This window comes from Dicentrarchus labrax, unplaced genomic scaffold (assembly GCF_905237075.1).
Source record: "Dicentrarchus labrax unplaced genomic scaffold, dlabrax2021, whole genome shotgun sequence".
NCBI classification, from domain to species: domain Eukaryota; kingdom Metazoa; phylum Chordata; class Actinopteri; family Moronidae; genus Dicentrarchus; species Dicentrarchus labrax.
Genome location: NW_026136706.1, coordinates 18649274 through 18670480, shown reverse-complemented (window position 1 = coordinate 18670480; position 21207 = coordinate 18649274). Strand labels below are relative to the sequence as shown.

Here is a 21207-nt window from a genome sequence, read left to right as displayed (position 1 = left end):
GGACGTCATGTGTTTGTGTTTTACTAATCTCAGTTTTACACTAAACTAGACTCTCTTCCGCCAGTGCACATGACTGAGGTTAGCCGACGTAAACCAAACAAAAATGTACAATATATTATTATATATATTTTTTACTGCTATTACTGTTTAATAGTTTTATATGAACATGGATGATCTGCTAAAGTACGTCTTTATTATTGGTTTGATAAAGGAAAAAAGGGAAATGAAATATTTCAAAGGGAAATGAGACTGCCTGCCGTGCTTATTTCTGCTGAATTGTATTGCAGTCGTGGAAATGTACAGTGAAATGTCTAAACTGATTTCAGGTTAATAATGTAGACAGCCATAATAAACAAATGTCTATGCCGTTTATTGTTATTAATCGCTTCTGTCATCTCACACACATAATGCTAAAAGGTTCCACCTTTCCTTCAGTTAGACAAATATGTCTGAATTTGTACGCTGTTAACGCTCCATTAACAAGTCTCAACCAGTTGGAAGAAATGATCTGATTAATGATGGTACACCGTGGCCAAGAATAACAATACAATAAGCTTTGACAACATTTATTCAGCACACATCAAACAATTCACCGAAAGAACACACAACACGTAGTAACAATGATGACAATATACAAAATAACAACAAAGACAATGGTACAAAATGACCCGTGGGCTTTAATTGGGCGAGTTAAAGGCTGATCCATTTAATTTCCATTACCACTGCATTGTTTCATTTGAACCCTTTTTTGACCTTGAAACAGTCCACTTATTCACACTGTTACATACGATTGCAATTTCCTCTTTTCCAGCTTGCCTCAGATTTGGTGTGTTATACCGGCAGCTACAGAAGCATGGCTGCTGATCAAACACAGAATATGGGACCAGTGGTGGGCTGGCCTTCTGGACCAGCAGTGTGTGTTTCCCAGTTCCCCTGGTTCAACAACATCCAAAAACTTTATGTTTTGCTGATCAGTTGATCAGGATGATATACAGGCATTACTTTTTGGTATCATATCTCTTGAATCACAGGGTTCCCTCTGAAACTCGATGTGCTATATATTACATACAATGACCTTACCTTGTTTATTTACGTGAAACAAACATTCAATGTAACCAGTTTACCACAAAGGCAGTTACTGATTACTCGATTCTTATATTCAGGCAATTATACACTAATGAAAATATACCTACGAATATTACATTCAATTTTTACCCATAGATCCTACTAAATGTCACACACTGGACCTTTAATATCTCAGTTACATCAAAATGAACAATATTGTGCTATATAAATATCACCTTAATGATAAAATGGTCAGTAATAACAGGTTATAAAATTGTTTCGTATCAACCCAGAATTCATATTTTTCACAACTATTTCAAAGTGTTCATAAAATCATAAAAAGAGTAAATATCGCTGTAATATATTTCACATTTAACAGTCACAGTTATATATATATATATATATATATATATACCAAGGTACATGAAATCATTAAATGGCTCAGTTTTATTCAGTAACTTGAAGAAATTAAAAAGTAGATCTTATTTTTATTGGATTAGATTATATTAGATTAGAGTGATCACATCCCGTTCAACAGTTACAGAATCCACAATGCAAAGAGGAAGGATACGGGGTAATTTAATTTTTATTTTACAGCACATGGTTGTATGATGAAATTCATGTTGTAGTATATAAAAATATATATATATATAAACAAAAAATATATACAGTGAATTTGATTAATAAACATAAATGTTTAAGTGCTGTGTTTGTTACTGATTACATCACTTAATCTTACTATCATATTGGGCAATCTCTTTTTGCTTGAATTTGAAAGAAAGAACATAAATACCTACAATGCAAACACTAATAAAAGCTCATAAAATGGACGTCAGTTTCCAGAACAAGCCATTTCCTCAGTGGGATGAATACAAGATGTAACCTGCCTGTTTTCAGTCTCGGTTGGCATGATGCCACGGTTATAACCACCATTTGGTGGAAAGTGCTTTCAAATGTTCACAGTTGAGTTCGTCTTGTATGTGTAGCACTAAAAGGTGTCAGTCCCCACTTCCCTTATTGTTGGTGAAATCCTGCATCAGAGACATAAGAGAAAGGAAAGACAAATTCCACTGAGAGATGCAGGAACAACAAAAAAAGCAAACTGGTTGTGGCTTGATTCAACAAGTGTTGTGCAACTCTGACTTAACCAGCTCAAGTACAGTGTGTCAAACTAGTTTTGATAACGACCTCTGGCATTACAACAAACAGCTTTACAACTTACTGTGAGAATTTCCAACGGTGCCACATGACGAGGGAAAATCCAAGCACCAACATGATAGGAATGATTTTGAAGTACCGATTTCTCAGTTTCGGGGGAGGATCACCTATTCGGGGTCCTGTGGACAATGAAGACAAATGCAAAACATATGATGCTGATGATGACATCCTATTTCACAATATTGTTTAAGGACTGTTGCTAATATGTAAATCCCATCCTCTCTGAAATAAATAAAAACAAATAGTTACCAGTCTTTGCGCAGTCATAACTCAAGTGAGTCGGTATGTCTTCGGCCTTGACCACACATGTAGGTTTTAAGGTCCCGTTGAGTGTAGTATTGAGTTTGCTGGTGAAATGGTAGAGGCCAGTAGAAGGCTCCCAGGTGTATGTGGTGCTTATCTGGATTGTGGATGAATTTGTGAGAAGCTGTCCGTCCAGTTTCCATTGAATCTCAGCCTTTGGGTAGTGTCCCGATACATAACACTGGAAATCTTCCGTTTGACAGACGATGTAGCTCGCTGGTGAGAGATAAACATTCTTTTGCAACTATTCGCTATTTTTACCATAAATTCATGGGTGAATGAATAAGTGATCAAATACAGTAGGTATGCATAATGAATGAATGACTCACCTACAACGCCTAGATTTAGTAATATTTTATTGTATTGCCCTTTGCCTGTGAAAAAGGCACATCTGTATTTCCCCATGTCAGCCGTGGTGATGTTGGTGAGGAGAAGAGAGCAATTATTGCTGTTCTCAGACAGTAATATTTGGGCCTTGTCCTTGTATTCGTCAGAGAAGGTTGAAGATTTAAGCACAAGCTTCGCGTCTGGATAGTCCTTCTGCCACTTTAACTCCGAAGTTCTCTCTGAGCAGTTGCATGGCAGGAGGACACTGTCTTTGAAGACACCAGTGATATTCACTTCTTCACCTACAATAGAAAAAGTAATTGAGATTAGTCCAGTGACTCAGACTCTCTTCAACTGGTTTGTTTTTAGGAGACATTACTCAACATATACATGGAAAACTTTCCCCTGCTGCCTTAAAAATGTGAGTTAACTGAACTGAACTTTAGTTTATGCACAATGAGCAACATGTCCATAACAAATGTGTCAGTGTTAGCCAAAAGGCAAATTTCTAACCGTTGTCCCATGGCCAGGTTAAATTGGCCATTGAAACAAAAAAGTGGGACATGTGCACTGCAGCCATAAATCAATCAGGCATAAAATCAAATGTTGAGATCGGTCGGTTCCTGGGAATCAGCATTACAGAACCTGTGGCCACTTATCAACCACAGAAATGTAAGTAAGAAGAGAAAAGAAAACTGAGCCCAAATGATACTAAATAACTGTGGCACTGTGGGCAAAGAAAGTTAGTTTTTTCTGTGAGTGAAGTTTTTGATATAACTGATATCTTTATTAGAGTGAATTAAATCATACATCTTTAACAGCCTAATTTTATGCATGATCCAAGATGATGAGGATTCAGATTAATAGAAATGTATGGCACAACTAGAGCTCCCCCTGGCTCACCTGTCGCTCGCACCCTGGCTGCCGTATCACAAGACTAAGACAGCTTCTTCACTCGGGCTGTGAGACTGATAACTTCTTCCTGAGCACTAAATCATACAAATTACAAGAAGTCGGAAGGACCTGTGTGTAGGATTTAGTAGCGTCTAGTGGTGAGACTGCAGATTGCAACTGACTGAAACCCCTGCGAAGGCGAAGCTACGGTGGTTGCAAAAAATTCGAAAGATCTTATCCAGAAACCAGTTTTTTGATTTGTCTATTCTGGGCTCCTGTAGAAAACAAGGTGGTTCAACATGGTGGATTCTACATAAGAGGACCCGCTCTGCTGTTGATAAAAAAAACCCCTCTAATTTTCAGGTGACTAATGAAAATATATATTCAATTACTAATTTCAAGATTTTTAATGCAGGACTTTTACTTGCAACAGGGTATTTTTAAATTGTGGTGATGGTACTTTAAGTAAAGGCTCTGAGTACTTCTTCCACCGTTGGCTGAGCCTGTTTCTGAACTTAATTTGATGAGTTGAGTGAACTCTCAGCCGTATATATTCAGGTCAGGTCAGAAGAATGCATGAATATAAGTTTAGTGCTCTGAAAATAAAGATGTTTTACAGTGTACTTAGCTCTCACTGTATAACAATAACAATATCTTCCAACTGATCCAGTCATATAGGCCGGTTGTCACCACCCACCCACACAAATATCTGCTTTCACCTCACAAAAGTCTTTTACTTTTTGAGCATGTTAAGTGTTGTTTGTTGATTTGTATTTATGCAATTACATTTCCTCATCTTACACCCTTATGTGACATCGGATGTGAATTTGTCCCTCTTCACATTATAAACTAATAAATAATTCCCAGTCAATTTGGTGATCCTTTTCATTGTGCTATGTTGTTCAAACACAACTCCACAGGCACTCCTTGAAAGAGCAGACTCTCACTAGTTTTTGTTTACAGAAACCATGTAAACAATATAAAACCTTTGACCTGAATATTGCTCAAGCCTGGCTGCAATCCAACATTAGTCTGGTTTCAGACAAAAGGAAAAGTTATGTTGACATAGCATGAGTTGAATCAGTGGCAACTAACATATCCAAACTTTAATACAGCAAAAAGTTATTGATGGCTCAAGTAAAGTTAATAACTTCCATTAGGCTAATAAGTGACGCTTAAAGGTTTGTTTTAGATTAATATTTAATAAGTCGGAAGTAGTTTTTAGTTTAGTATCGATTGGTGAGATTTAAACAGATAAGTTGTCCACTCCCTCAATGTTCAACAGATCAGATCACACATGGTTGTGGTGAAAGTGGATTGGGGATGGTCTTATGGAGGCAACTCCTAAAGGTCCAGAGGCGGATCTAGGGGAGGGGGGGGGCAGCTGCTTAGAAGACAGGACAGGGACACATTGTCATATAGACGCACAAAAAGCGAACCAAGTGACCACAGACAAGGCAGCAAACGTGTGTAACAACAGCAGGTCTGGTTGCTTTGTAAGATTATATGCAAAAGAATGCTGTTAAAAGCTGCTAATTGAACAGTTTTAGGTTCCTGAGAATCAGCATTATCAGAACCTGTGGTCACATATCAACCCACAATGTCTGTATTTTTTAAATAAAGAAGACTGAGCCCAAATGATAGTAAAAGACAGCCTGTGGGCAAAGAAATCCCCTGGCCCTTCAACCTTGCAGGCAAATTGAACACATTAGTCTAGATCAAGTTTAAAAATAATGTGTTCAAAAAACAAAAATTAACACATATAACTTAATGATCTGTTATGGCCACTTAAACTGATTGCGTTCAATGACAAAAGACATATGTGGAAAAATATTTCTAAATAAAACTATATTTTGCCACCTTTAGATATTTCTATTCAATGCTTTACTAATGTGCCACAATAATATTTTTGAGTTAAAATATCTTAACTTGGGGGCTTTTTGAAGCAAATATTTATACATGTGACTGCAATTAAATCCCATATTTCTCCATGTAGCCCTCTTTTAATTTCCAATCAGAAATGAACGTTTCCACTTAACATAAAAACAGACATAAATGTAGACGAAACGGAAAATACAAACTGTCAATCACTCATATAAAGTAACTTTACCAGTAACGCAGGTCTGCATTAATATGCCCAAATGTCCCCTGCAGACTCATTTAATTATGAGTATACGCACCGTTTGTGTCATTATCCTGCAGTGTATAAGCACTAACAATACTATATTCTATACTTTACAAACGCCAGACTAGCTGTACTCCACTGGTGGGTGGTTTGAATGATTGATAAGGCTTACCTGAGACAATTAAGACCATAAGCACCCACAGGAATGTCCTCATGTTGCGCTCCCTGGATGAGGAAAACTAATCGATCTGAGGTGTCTCGAGGTATAAACTAGTCTAACTATTTGCAGAAGTTTTTTTATTCTAACCTGCTCCGGACTGTGTGGCTTTAATTAAGTTTAAAGATCAATCAAATGAGTCCATAGGTGGGTAAAGTCCCAGCATGTTAACATGTCAGATATCCGTTCACGTCCGCCTTCCGTCAGTCCCTGGTAGAGAAATGAAAGTCCAACAGAATGAGCTCTCAGTTGGCCTTCGTTTCCGGAATACAGTCATCATAAATATATTTAGTGATGGGGAATTAGTAACTGGGATGTCACAAGAACTCCTCCTCCAACCGCAGACAATGCTGAATAGTTCACAATCTGAGCACTACGGGGTCCAAAAAGGATATACCATAACCGCAACACCACAGGTTATATACACTAGTGTGGTTTTATTCTGTATGCACTCCAGGTATGTTTTATTATTGGGCTGTTCTGTGTACACATCTTATCAAGAGAATGGGTGGAGAGCGTCCAGGTCAAATACAGGTTTTATTTGCCATGCACACACATCCACACATCCACACATACAGCTACACTCCCCCGCCTCCATCCACCCACACCAAACGCATCCCTCCAGCCGCACACCGTCACAGTCGGGAGCTAAATAGGGAGGGATCACCGGGATCGGAACACTTCAGCCGCCGCTGTGTCGACACAACATCACCGGCCCCGCTTTAACATTTCTTCTAACGGACAAATCGTGAACATAACGGGGGTGCTGGATACCGGGAGGACGGCATGGGAGAGCTCACGGCGGTTCTGCTGTTACTGGTGGCGACCTTGACGCTTTCAACCGAGGTGAGTACAACGGAGACAATATGAGGCGGTGGGAGGGTGTCGGTGAGCCGTCCCCCTAGCTCCGCTCGTCTGCGGGCCTGTGGTTGCTTACAGCGGACACCAAACTGACCGCAGCCGCCAACCACCGTGTCGAGTCTGAGCAATGGCGTGTAATAACAGCGGTTAAAATATACGTGTAACCGTTATAACGTCCCACTGATGACATAAAGGCTATGTTATAACAGTTATAACGTTAGTTACTGTTACCGAGCGGCTACCAAACATAACAGGATTACTGGGCTTGGCTGAGGCCCACACTTTGTTTGATCCAGTAAAACGTCTTTTTCCCCCCTGAACGTTTTGAACACATTGCTGTGTGAGTCCATCGAAATCCCAGATTTATCGTGTACACATATTTACTGCGTAGAATTAACAAAGTAACGTTAAATAATGTCAGCTATGTTGCCGTTAGATGTCAGTGATTGACAGCTTGGCCCTGCCATGTTGGACATGTTTTGGTTTGTCTCGGGGCTGATGTTTCTGGCTGTGGGTTATATAATGCCCTGTAAATACTCTGCTAGTAGTCGGTCTGTTATTTTTGTAACTGCTAGTTAGCTAAAGTTAAGTCTCACAACTACTGCAATGAGTAGGGTGTAGAAAGCTAACGTTAACTAGCTACCCTTTTCCCAGAAAATTAACAGGGATTGGCATGGCAACCGCTACGGGCTAACGTCGAATGCGCGTTCCTTCAGTTTGTCCTGTTCCAAATGTTAACGGTTTCCAACAGACCCGTCTCTGACAAATACAACGAGAGCCGTTCAGCTTTGATGTGAAATAGGTAAATTCATACTAAACAGGGTTTTTTAAATTATTTTTATTAACAATGCTAATGTACTAGTGTTATTTGGTGCTGCTGCGTCGACCTGGCCCACTTGGTCCAGCGTTGCAGCTGCAGGGTGGTGATATTGCTGAGGAGAATGGAAAAAGGATGCAGCCCTTTTTTTAGTTTGACACAAGCAAGATGGCGCCTGCAGCTTGGCTGCTGTTACTGTTGCTGTGCAGGACCAGAGAGTACACAGCTTAGGACCAGCTGGGAAACGGATGAGTAGGGCCTACGTTGTGATATGCAAATCACTTACGGCTGTTTTCTCATTACCGTGCTGCATTTAGGGATTGAAGTAACTAAGAGTGTGCCTATTGTGCAGGCTCAGTATAATAACTCCTACTACTGTACTGCTTTACAACCTAAACCAAACTCCAGCATGCTGAAGTCACAAATGTCTCTACAGAGGAATTATACAGGACACTATTCACAGTTCAAGAACTTTGCTCAACAAATATAATCATATATACTTAGGATTGTCCTGATTATCATTCTTTTCTGTACTATCAGGCTAGGAAATCTTACCAGGTTCACTATACTATTCCTGTTATAATACTTACTGACAGAGCTATCACTATATCTTATGACATACGGTTTATATCTTTGCTGTAATATTTCTGTAGCATTTAAAATGGCCATTTTCATAGGGTTAAATCTGGTGATATTTGTTGTACAGCCTACCCACTGAATCTAGTTAAACCCACCCATTGTATTGCAATGTATTCCATGTTCTGTGCTGCATGTGTTTCAGGCTGCAGGCTTAGTCATGATAGAAAGAGTCTCACAGGCCCTGCAGCTCCAGTACCTAGATGTGATAACCTTTGTGCACTATCATGGCCTGCTGCCACACTCCCCTAGAGTCACACAGGAGTGTTTTGGAGCTTTGATGTAAGACCAGGTCAGACTGGTTATCTCACTGTAACCCTACACTAATAAGCACAGGGGCAATTTACTGATACCACATGGCTTAATATAACTGTACTTTGTTCCTTAAATGTTTTTCCGAAAGGAATGTGACTTGAAGGACATGAACCAGTGAAATATAGGGACAATAACTACACATGGACTCAGCATGATGTGACTTGAGGCACAAGTTGTCAGGTGCTAGGACTACCATCACATATACTCTATCTTAACACTATCTTGTTTTATATTCTGTACATTCCTATATCCCTGTGTTCGACTGGGTATTGGTTTGTGCGCCTACTGTTTACTGCTGCAGTGTATACTTTTCTAATTTACTGTTTCGGTTCAAACAATGGGCCATAATGAGAAGAAAGTGCCATATGATGCAATGGGCTCACATTAAAAAAAGGAAGTTCCCATCTAATCAAATGGGCTGATTAGGGGAGAAGAGAGTCATTTCTACAGAAAGGAACAATGGGATAGCCCATCCGGACTCACAGGAGGCTAATATTATGCAGATCTTCACAGGCAAAATAGTGTCAAGTCGGAAATAGTCATTTAAAGATTGGCAGCAGATGGGTTTGTGGTTAAAGTATTGTGAGCTCGCAGCATCAGTCTTTACTGATGTCTGCCAGAAAAGGGCCCAGAAGGCGAAACAGACTTCCTCCAATTGTTTCCCCAAACACAAAGGAAAGAAAAACAGTAAGTGGAGCAAGCTATGTCCTGTTGAACACAGTTGAAGGCCGTAGCCAGTTCTGTTGAAAGATTGGTTGTTTGCACCTTATATTCACTCACATTTGGACTTTGGTAGCTTGTTGTTTAATACGTTCTCTACTCTTTGCTGTAATAGGCTATATGATCTTTCCTACCAGTTCACTGCACTTTCTCTAATATAGGATATGAATAAAACCTCATAAGCCAGGTTAACAATAGGAACATGCGCTGACAGTGGCTGTACTGCTTAGCTCTCTGGCTTACGGGCTCAAAGGGATGAAACTGAGTATCTTGCCTTGGTGAGGCTTAAACCAGTAGTATTTTCATGTATTTATTTATATAATAACTGCAGCAGTGGAAGAGTAAAGAGGCCTTTATCCTTATGATTCATTTATCATAATACTGCATTGAGAGACAGATGTTTGGGCAGGATTAAATGTGAAAGGAAGTAGAATCAACTGAAAGGGCCTATATCTATACCATATATATATATATATAAGCTGCACTGGGAAAAATGTATGGTTAAGCTATACTTTAGCCAGTGTGTTATGATCAGCCTTCATCTGTGTCCTCTCTTTTCCCTTGTCTGTCCAGGTGCCTGTTGATGACTCTGTGGGTTTGCTAACTGAGCCCCAGGTGGCCATGTTTTGCGGGAAGCTCAACATGCACATCAATGTGCAGAGTGGCAAATGGGAGACTGACCCCACCGGCACCAAGAGCTGCATCGGCACCAAGGAGGGAATCCTGCAGTACTGCCAAGAGGTATTTAAACAGCGCGAGAAAGCCATGCAGAGACAGAGAAACAAAAAGGGACAGAGAGAGAGAGAGCAAATGAGCAGTAGACACAATCTGAACAGTCTCTCCCTTTTCTCCAGGTGTACCCAGAGTTGCAGATCACAAATGTTGTGGAGGCCAACCAGCCCGTCAGCATCCAGAACTGGTGCAAGAAAGGCCGCAAGCAATGCCGCAGTCACACACACATTGTGGTGCCGTATCGCTGCCTGGGTAAGCAGTTTTATTGATACAGGTGGATGTTACTGAGCATGTTTGTGTGTATGGTTGCATGTGTGAACGGACACACTAACTACCTGTAATAAGCGAAGGCATTTTTATGTTGCAGTTGGTGAGTTTGTGAGCGATGCCCTGCTGGTTCCTGACAAGTGTAAGTTCCTGCACCAGGAGCGTATGGACCAGTGTGAGAGCCACCTGCACTGGCACACTGTAGCCAAAGAGGTGAGGACAGACGATAAGACAGCAGTTATTTTTCTCATTGTCTTTCTATCTGTAGTTCTCCTGCTGAATGACTCGGCACTCTTTAATTTAATCCTCTCAAACTCTGCTGTCAGCCTCCTCTGCCACTTGGTTCTGATTTGTGTTCCTTTTGTCCTCATGCCTTTCTGATTGTTCATTAATGTGCAGTCACCCACAAAGTCTCGTCTGACAAACATTGATTTTTTTTTTTTTAAACCTCTGTTATAATAAATAATCTGTGCATCTGAGCTCCTCATCTCCACTCAAGGTTTACTACAATAAGCTCAGCTTGTTTACACGAGTGTTAAAAGCCATTCAAGCGCCGCAGGAAGTCATGATTAATGTCTGTTATTAAAATTAGTCCTGCGGAGACCGCTCCATGAATCTCCATGACTACGGGATGCTGTTGCCATGTGGTATTGACCGTTTCCGGGGGGTGGAGTTCGTCTGCTGTCCAACGGAGGCTGAGCGAGAGTTGGACAGCGCAGAGTTAGAAGGGGAGGAGTCAGACGTCTGGTGGGGTGGAGCTGAGACCGAATACTCTGATAACAGGTATCATCACTCATGCACACTCATCACTGTTCATCCACACACACACACACACACACACACACACACACACACACACACACACACACACACACACCACACACACACACACACACACACACACACACACACACACACACATGTTGATACATGGACTGAACCAACTGCTCTCCCTGCAGCATGTCGCGTCCGGCAGACACAGAGGCTGCCACCACGGAGGATGACGAAGACGAGGATGAAGAGGTGGACACTTTTGAAAGGGACGAGAATGGAGATGGAGATGAAGATGAGGAGGAGGACGAAGACGACGTGACTGACGAACGTGACAGCGATGAGCGCAGTGCTAACGTCGCCATGACAACCACCACCACCACCACCACTGAATCAGTTGAGGAAGTTGTTCGAGGTAAGTGGATACACACACACTTTGTTTTCATTTATTTGTTGTTTTTAAGTGTGTGTCTTTTATATTTTCCATAAAATCCAGAAGTTCACATTTTGCATTGTTCCATTTTTATTTGACATTTAATTTACGTTTGCCTGTGTGCACATATCTCAGCCGTTTGTTGGGCTCGTGCTGAGTCAGGCCCGTGTCACGCCATGCTGGAGCGTTGGTACTTCATGCCTGAGAAGGGCCGCTGTGCTCCCTTCTTGTTTGGGGGCTGTGGGGGCAACAGGAATAACTTTGACTCTGAGGAGTACTGCCTAGCCGTCTGCAGCAGCTCGTGTAAGTCCCAGGACCAGAGCCGTGTAAACCCTGAAGCGTCCGCACCACAAGCTTGATTCCTGTCCTCAGGCTACTGCAGATTGTCTGTCTCTTTCTCTGTCTCTGCCTGTCCTGAGTGACTGTTGGCTCTTAACCACTCGGAGCACTGACAAGTGGATTCGGTTGCTTATATTCTAGTCTTGTTTCAAGTTTTATACAATTATTTTCTCAGCAAGATAAACACATATCTTGGATTAGGAAGGAGACGTAAAAGGGGAAAAAGATAAAGGCCAGGAAATCACCCATCACCCCGGAATAACATAGTTTGTGTATCTTTCCCAAAAAGCAAAGAAAATGCTTTTACATTTGTGGTAAAAATGAAGCTTACTGGTTGGCCATAGCTCCATTGATAAGGCTGATGATTTTGTATTTCTCTTATTTTCAACAAATCCATTGAACCAACAATGCATTAATCTGATCTGTGGCTTTCAGTCCCAACCCTATTCCTTCCTATAGAAAATAGGGATTATAAATGGGTAACAAATATATATACAAAAAACCCCCCAAAAACTTCCCTCTCACCCTCTTGGGGTGGTATCTGTGTCATCCTCAAGCTCGGGTCCTATATATATATATATATATATATATATTATTGTTTGAAAAGGCTCAGTAATTTCCTCAAAACATCTATTATCACTATTGTTTTTGGCTAAATATTGTAAACAGGAGTAAATAGAGCATCTGTTGGGGAATATTTTCTGCCATAGATTACTACACATTTGGTTTTCTAGTTAGTGTTTTCAGCAACCAGTATGATTAGTGTGGGATTTACTCAAAAACTAAACTACAGTGTCCATGTTCATCGTACAGAAGGAACAAATCACCCAGTGCAACTCACTGATGTGTTTTTATAGTTTTTACACTAGAGGCCCCCTGGCACAGTGGAATAAACTATATGAGACTTTGACTTGTTAGTCGGATCAATTCATTGATGGTTTTGTTCTTTTTGTGGAATTTGTTGTCAATAAGATCAATCAACCATCTTTTAGGAAGCTTTGAGACCATCTATTTACATAATATATTTATGATTTAAACTGCATAAGAACAGTCAGTAGTTTAATTTAGGATTTTTAAACATTGCAGTGAAAAGGAAAATTAAAACAAAAAATGTAACGGCAAGCGGATCAAGTGAGTGTCCCTGTTGGAAAGCAGCCATGATGCTCTTGTAGTCATTCACTTTAAAATCATTTAATTACTCATTTCATTGTTTTCTAACCAGTAACACCAACTGATAATTCTTACAGCATGTGGACGAGGCAGCGTAAATACTGAACCTTGAATGACGATGTGCGTCTGCATGCACTTCTGTACACGAGTGTGTTTGCATGCCTTGCAGTTGCAAGGTCTTGTGCCTGCTCCTGCTGCGTCGTAGTAGTCTGACCTGGCAGTTAGGGTCTCTAACGATGTCATCAACATGTCTTAACTAGCTGAGTGTTGCAGTGTGTTGATGGTCATAGTGTGTGTGTACGTGTGTGGATGGGGGAGGGCGTTGTCAAAGGTTAACGGGTTGATTTGCTGTTTCCACTTAGTGGAGCACCACACACCACACACCACACCCTGATGCTGACTCTGCACTTTTGGTCTTATCTCCAGACTCCCGCATTAAATAAAGACATATGCACAGCACTTGTACTGGGAAACTAATCACCCTGTGTCCCCTGATAACCCTTATGTCTTTTGTACCTTTATTTGTGTTTATATTAAAACTGTTTCCTGTATGTACCTAACCTGCTTTATGTTTTTCACACACTAGTTTAAACTCGCTGTCCTTTAAATTGTGTGGGCTTCAGATGCACTGGGATCAGTGTATTTCCTACATTTACCTTTAAGGCATCATCTTTACTTGTATTTTAATCATCCTCTGAGTTGTTCTTTGTTCTCCTTCAGTGCCCACCATGGCCCCCAGTCCTCCAGATGCTGTGGATCGGTACCTCGAATCTCCTGGGGATGACAGTGAACACGCTGACTTCCAGAAGGCCAAGGAAAGCCTGGAGGCCAAACACCGTGAAAGGATGTCTCAGGTATGTTTGCTTGCCGGTGTTAACAGTTTACATCATAAACATTTCTCTCTGGGATTTTAACCTCTCAAGGTTTCCAAATATCTGATCTGACGTGATGACTGAATGTGTCAGTATCTAATGGTTGCTTTGGTCCCTGACATGATGCTGTTTACTTCCAGGTGATGAGGGAGTGGGAAGAGGCTGAGAGACAGGCCAAGAACCTTCCTCGTGCTGACAAGAAAGCTGTCATCCAGGTAGGAAACACACCAAGACCTTTTCTGTATTCGTTATTTTATACCATCATTTGTAAATGTCAAAGGTGTTTGTTATAAGAAATATTTGAGCTCCATTATATTGGAGAGAATTAAAAGAAAATCCGTAAATCCAATCCTTCAGATTTAATCGGATGGTGTAAACGTAGACGTGACTTAGTGAATATGAAGGGATACGGAGCTGGGGTGAGATTCACAGCAGTAGAGGGCAGTTGGCCTTCACCCACACCTCCTTTACCAGGAGCCAGAGGGGCAGAGGATGAGGATTTTGATTCTTTTGCAAGCATGATCTTCAAAACAGATAATAGATAAATGACATATTGAGCATCAGATATTTTTTGAGCTGATTTGCCTGATTATTAATCGGTTTGTTTTTTTATCACTTTTGATTGGATGAATTTATGTGTGAAAATTAGTCATCAAAAATAGTTTAATGTTTACAGGAGAAGACAAACTACATTTTAAAATAAAAACATTTCATTAACTTTTAACATGGGATTAGAACTTGAATTTTTACAGTGTGAGCTTTTTAATTTTGGTTATTAACTTGATAATTGCTAAAACATGACGATAAAAAAATCTTATTTTTAAATGTAAAGGACCCTTTATGTCAGAACAACAACAACAACAACAACAACAACAACAACAACATTAATTTCGGAAAGGAATTGTTACATTTATTTGAAAGCAAAACAATAAAGAAATAAAATGATCTCATGATTGCTTCCTCCACATTCCTTCATGGTTAATGTTTCCCAGCACATTGTTATGCACAGCCCCACAGTGTATCATGAACCTTATAAGGCTTCGAAAACATTTAACTATACCTGAACTGTGTTTATAACCGGATACATAGTAAAAACAGTTTGTTGTCTCATCTCTTGCATGTAATATATACTGTATTTACAGCACTTCCAGGAGAAGGTGGAGGCTCTGGAGCGGGAGGCAGCAGGAGAGAGGCAGCAGCTGGTGGAAACCCACATGGCCCGGGTGGAGGCTCTGCTCAACAGCCGCCGACGCCTGGCTCTGGAAAATTACCTCAGTGCCCTACAGGCCAACCCTCCACGGGTACACGCTCACATATGTCACCTGTGCACTTTTCAATGAAAGCAGAGCTGTTACATGAAGTCATCGGTGTGTTAATGGGAGAGTCTAGAGACAAGTAACAATGGCTTTCTCAGTGCTTCTCCTATGTGTCAGATTATTCTGTAAGTGTAACTGGCAAGGAACACAATGAAGTGTATGTAAAGTAAAAACAGCACATCATATATATGTTTTTATAAGGCATCTGAAAGTGTAATAATTCCACTAACGACATATATCACTGCCACCACCAGGCTCGTCAGGTGCTGAGTCTGCTGAAGAAGTACGTCCGTGCAGAGCAGAAGGACAGACAGCACACGCTGAAACACTACGAGCACGTCCGCACAGTCGACCCCAAGAAGGCAGCACAGATCCGACCACAGGTACTCTTCCTCACACATACAGTCAAACCTACCAGCTGTACCAAACCTTTGATGTGCTGAAATGCTTATCATACCATAAAATCTCATACCGTTGCAACTCTAGTTGGTAACTTCTTTGTATAGCCTAAAATGTAAACATCCTTGTAGGTTTTAACATCTGCATAGAAAATTATGATTTCAGAATTGGACTGGAACTTCTTCACTTTCTTCTGACCTTTAGGTTTTGACCCACCTACGTGTGATCGACGAGAGGATGAATCAGTCACTGGGTCTGCTCTACAAAGTGCCCAGTGTGGCCAGTGAGATCCAAAACCAAGTCTGTAAGTGTTTGATTCATACTAATTGATACTAACTGTATAAATGATTGGCTGCACAGGGAGTGTGAGGACTCACTATTGTGTATCTAAATAAAATTAATCAATACAGTAAAATACATAACAGGGTTTTTATATATATATAGTTTGTTTATGCGAATAATTAGATCCCGGTCACTGATGACACATAATGTAATTTAGACACAGAGCCCCCTAAATTTAAGTTAATGCAGGCATTGGAGTTGAAACATTTAGCTGATTTATTGATCAAATAAATAAAATCAAATGCCAAAAATGAATAGTATTTTCTGATTGTCTTGGTCTGTTATGATAGTAGACAGTGTTGGTTTTCTGATATTTTTCAAGGTTTTCTGACATTTTATAGACATAGTGGATTAACGTTGAATTAGACTGCCCTACATATGACCAGCACTATTGTGCAGTGGGACTATACAGACTTAATGAACTGACCGCCAACCTCTTGTAGTGCTGAGTGAAGATGAAAACGAGTTTAACGACATGTCTGAAGTTCAGTGATGCATGGTGTGCTGATACTGTTAGAGGTTGTTTGTCCTCAGTAATCAGGACACTGTATAGCATGCATCTAAACTCCCACCATTTCTCCCTCCCATCTATAATCGTGCTGCTCTCTCTCTCACGCTCTCTTTCTCCTTTTTCTTCCAAGCTGTTATAGTGCAGAGAGTTCAGTCGGAGCTGTCTCAGCAAGTCTCTTCCCTGCAGAGCGATGGGCGGGTGAGTCGAGTTGCACCCACTCACATATGCATAGAAAACTGTCTAAACTGTATAAACTGCACTCTCTCTCATATATAAATAGAGTCACCTACGAACAGTGATAGGAGACAAAATTGCACAGAAATACTGAGATGCAGTCTCGGTAGTGGAGTGGTGGATTTAAGCCGAAGTAAGAAATATCGAAAAAGCAAAGACTAAAATGAGTTTTTCAAACGTTGTTTAAATCTCTTAGCTGATCATGTGGTGGATGTCATCGGGTACAGTGAATCAATAAATGTCGAGATATCACATTGATCTGAAAAGAATACGATATACAGGGAGGATGCTGTATCTGAAGAGCACGGAAGATTTCGACTGAGAGACCAGTTGTAGAGATCAGGAATTTTTGGCTTTCAGCTTTAGTAAAGTGCTTTGGGCACATAACGCGAGTCCTGTGGGTCCTATCAGACATTTGTACCTTTTAGCAGATAATCATCTGGATTAGATCATATTTTCAAAGGAACCCTCTCTGACTGTTCCACGCCGACCGATCCAGATTAATATTCCTCTGTGTGTGCAGGTGGATGGCAGGGTGAGTTATGGAAATGACGCTCTAATGCCTGATCAGGCCTACAGCTCTGCTCCTATGGACCCTGGCCTGGACGGACTGGGCTTCATCCACCCTGAGAGCTTCAACCAGCCCAACACAGAGAACCACGGTAACACACACACACATACACATAAAGATGCTTTGAATATCATAAAATGATATACTCACTGTTTACAGATGAAAGGTCAGTGAAGTTGAAGTGAAGTTCACACACATAATGATACTGATTCATTTAGATTAGCTAACTGTAGACTCAGTTTGTGCCAGGGCCACTAGACCGGCTAACAACACAGGACCCAGCCATAAATGTGCAAATGTTCCACTGAGCGGTGTTAGATCAGTCGCCCCTGTGCACTCTGACCCTCCACATCACACATAGTTTATTCATCCTCTTTTAAATATGCAGAGGTGTTCTTACCCTTTAAAGTGATAAGTTCGTGCAAGGTGTAATGGGAGAAACTGAGTCAGAGATAAGACAGATTTTATCTCCTGTTTCATTTTTTCTGCAGTTGAACCTGTTGACGCTCGCCCAATTCCAGATAGAGGACTCCCCACACGACCTGGTGAGTGTGTTTGTATTTCTGAGCCCAGTAGGGCTGCGAGCAGGCACTTCACACAGGATTGGGAGATTAAGCAATATTATCTTTGATCATGGTCTACATATAATTGTTTCAACATAATCCCAAAACATAGTCCCAAAGTTTACATTTAGTGTTACTCAACAAAATGTATTAGGTGCATCCTTGAGCTATAACAAATGTGCTGTGGGTTCTTCTTCACTGACTTTGTGGTGCTTTGCGTTGCCCACTACCACCACTAGGGAATAGCAGAATAGTGTGGGAGTGTATTGCTTCACTGGCATGCTGACACAAACAAAATGGGGACACATAAAAAAATTGCTCCATAATCCTACTACTGGTTAAGGATTTTGCCTTATGACCCTGGCTCAATGGAACATAACATCCTGTTTGGTGCTTTCACAATGTGATTATAAGTAGTAAATGTAACATTAATATCAAGCTATGGCTGGGATAATTATCACAGTATTAATTTGGCCCGTATCACTCACCTTTAAGTTTGAACTCCCTTTCTGCTGTTTTATTTTAATAGCTCGTAATACATAATACAAATACTTTGAGAATATAAAATTATATGTAGGACACTAAACTGTTTATTCACTACTGAATGCTATTATCTCTTACATACTTTGTCTGTGTGCGCTCCTTTTGTTTCAGTATCTGCCCTGAAGCCAGAGGAGATGCCAGAAGTGCGAATGGAGACTGAAGAGAGGCAAAGTGCTGGTTATGAAGTTTACCATCAAAAACTGGTATGAAAACCAGTCCAACACAAAGAAAACATCATCATGTCATTTATTTTGTTCTTGCTGTGTCGGTGCTTTGCGCACATAAATAGTTTTGTTTTTCTACTGGCAGGTGTTCTTTGCTGAGGATGTTGGGTCCAATAAAGGTGCCATTATTGGACTTATGGTTGGAGGGGTTGTCATAGCAACTGTCATTGTCATTACTTTGGTGATGCTGAGGAAGAAACAATACACTTCTATTCATCACGGTGTAATTGAGGTGAATAAAGGCCTTTATGATCAGGTGGTTTTGTGCGAGGCACAGAACAGAAATCAGTGTTTGTCTACGTTAAATTGTTTTGTTTACCAACATTCTTCATCTGTGTCGGTAGGTGGATGCAGCGGTGACACCAGAGGAGCGTCATCTGGCTAAGATGCAGCAGAACGGCTATGAGAATCCCACCTACAAATTCTTTGAGCAGATGCAGAACTAAATAACTGCCTGCAGCATTTTCTTCAGGCATATCCCAACCCCACACTCTCACTCGTAGGGTCTATTTCATTCTGGTCCCTCGCCCTAAAACCTTTGCTTTCTCACCCTGTTGAGGGGGAAGGAAATATGTGAACACACTTTACACTTTTACCTACATTGGTCAGACAAGGGTACCCTGTTTCACCTGCACATTTCAGCCAATCACAACAAAAACGTCATAGTTATTGTGCTGACAAACCAACACCCTGGTGATGATTTATATGAAGTCACCTCAGTACTGTGCTCGTGGCTGAGACCAGAAACATGTAAACCCAAGCAGTTCAAGTAATTCCCAGTTACTCCCTCATCACTCCAACTGTTTGTTCCATTTTCTTCAAACTGCCCCACTCATCCCGCTCCCCTGCCTTCCGATAACAGCTGTGCTGTGTTTGATGACATAACAGCTCTTAGAGCTGGCAGTGGGAGGAGGGGCTCTCAGAGCGCCCCTCCGCACTATCAAAGCCCAAGTGTTTCAGGTTTGTTTTTCAAAAAGAAAGAAAAAAACACAAAAAAATTATACATAATCAAAGTATGTAAAAGTTGAAAAATATTGAATGTTTTGTTTTATGATTTTTTTATGTGTAATATATTAAGACAGAGATTAGCTGTAAGTATATGTAGTGCATGGCAATATTGATGACAGATACAGTATACTGTATGTTGAGGTCCTCGAGAGCGGTCCTCTTACTAGATATTTTAGCAGGATTGTACATTTCTAGTGTCTTCTTTGTGATCTTGTGATATGAAGAAGAAAGAGTATTCAGAATCCGGTCTGCTTTGTTGTCACAGACTTGCTTTAACTGAATCTTGGCTCGTTATGCTCATCTCCACGCTTCACTGTTGTGTTAGCTGCATGGGCAAAATGCTCTATATGTAATATATGAAGTGTTATAGTATCCGAAAGGAAGATGATTTTGTTACTGTTTGCGTTCTATGCACTCTGTCATTTTGGAACTCTGATTATTATCACCAAATATTATTCCTCTTAAGTCCCTGATGCCAATTCACACCGTCGCTGGTTTTTATTAGACTGAGGATAAAGGTCAAATATTAGAAAGGAGGTTTTCTGAAAGTGTACCATTCCAGATTTTATCATTCCAGTCTCTCTCTCGATTGTAAATATTTGGAAGATGAGATCCAACTCTCAATGGCCCAGTTTCATTATCAAGCTCCCATCTCGGTCTTTTCCCCTCGTTCATCTGTTATCTGATCTTTCTTTCTAAATCCCCATTTGTCCTGTTTATCCTCTCTTTCTGGCTGTGTCAGCAATATTGTACAGTGCAGCACTTGGGAGTATTTGATGAAGAGATGGGACTTTTGGGCCCAGAGAGATCACAAGTTTTCTAGGTGGTCCCATCCATTGCCACTCCACACACACATTCCTTCACCAAATCTCACACATTCTATTTTTCTACATTTCCTGTGTATACATGTACAGTGCTTCTGTTTGTCCTGTGGTGGATATTTCTTTGCCTGCACATTTGTTGTCAAGACTCTTAAAATTGTCTTCATGAAGGTGGCAATGAATTACCATAAACACAGGGAGGATGACCACAACTCACATCAGCGTAGACACATTTCCCTCTCCCTTGATTAAGTTATTTGAGCCACCTCCAGTAAACATGAATGTGACATGCATATCGTGCATTTTATACCATAGAAATACAACACATATCACCTCTCTATACATTCTTTCCACTTGTACACACTAACTGAAGCGCTTAATCAGGTGAATGTTTAAAATTTGTATTGATGCTCACTGTGGGTGTTTGGAGGCTAGTGTTTAAAAAAAATGATGCATTTTTTCTCTCATTGATTCAGTGACCTTCCTCTGTGTGTAGTTTAATGAACCATTTGCATAGAGTAAGAACAAGCTTTCTACACTCACTATACCATGAATAAAATTTTGAATGTACATATAACTTTGTGGCTGTTTGT

General features: G+C 40.6%; 2 protein-coding genes across 3 annotated transcripts; one reads left to right on the top strand and one right to left on the bottom strand.

Moving 5' to 3' along the window:
* Nucleotides 1-550: 550 nt before the first annotated feature.
* Nucleotides 551-6421, bottom strand: LOC127365026 (junctional adhesion molecule B). Its single transcript, XM_051402704.1, has 5 exons — nt 6105-6421; nt 2916-3215; nt 2533-2802; nt 2288-2402; nt 551-2096 (listed from the first exon to the last, which is right to left on the bottom strand). Exons 1-5 carry the CDS (start codon nt 6145-6147, stop codon nt 2054-2056), a joined length of 771 nt encoding a protein of 256 aa, XP_051258664.1. The 5' UTR covers nt 6148-6421; the 3' UTR covers nt 551-2053.
* A 319-nt stretch (nt 6422-6740) lies between these two features.
* Nucleotides 6741-21191, top strand: LOC127365024 (amyloid-beta A4 protein). 2 transcript variants are annotated; one of them, XM_051402699.1, is made up of 18 exons: nt 6741-6995; nt 10072-10239; nt 10353-10482; nt 10598-10710; nt 11090-11280; nt 11457-11683; nt 11837-12004; nt 13931-14064; nt 14223-14297; nt 15225-15383; nt 15653-15781; nt 16002-16101; nt 16781-16848; nt 17408-17546; nt 17947-18000; nt 18673-18764; nt 18871-19017; nt 19130-21191. In XM_051402699.1, the coding sequence occupies exons 1-18, from the start codon at nt 6936-6938 to the stop codon at nt 19229-19231; spliced, it is 2256 nt and encodes a 751-aa protein (XP_051258659.1). In that variant the 5' UTR covers nt 6741-6935; the 3' UTR covers nt 19232-21191. The 2 variants fall into 2 exon arrangements, with proteins under 2 accessions (XP_051258659.1, XP_051258660.1); XM_051402700.1 differs by lacking the exon at nt 11837-12004 and having other exon boundaries at nt 6746-6995.
* The last annotated feature ends 16 nt before the right edge of the window (nt 21192-21207 follow it).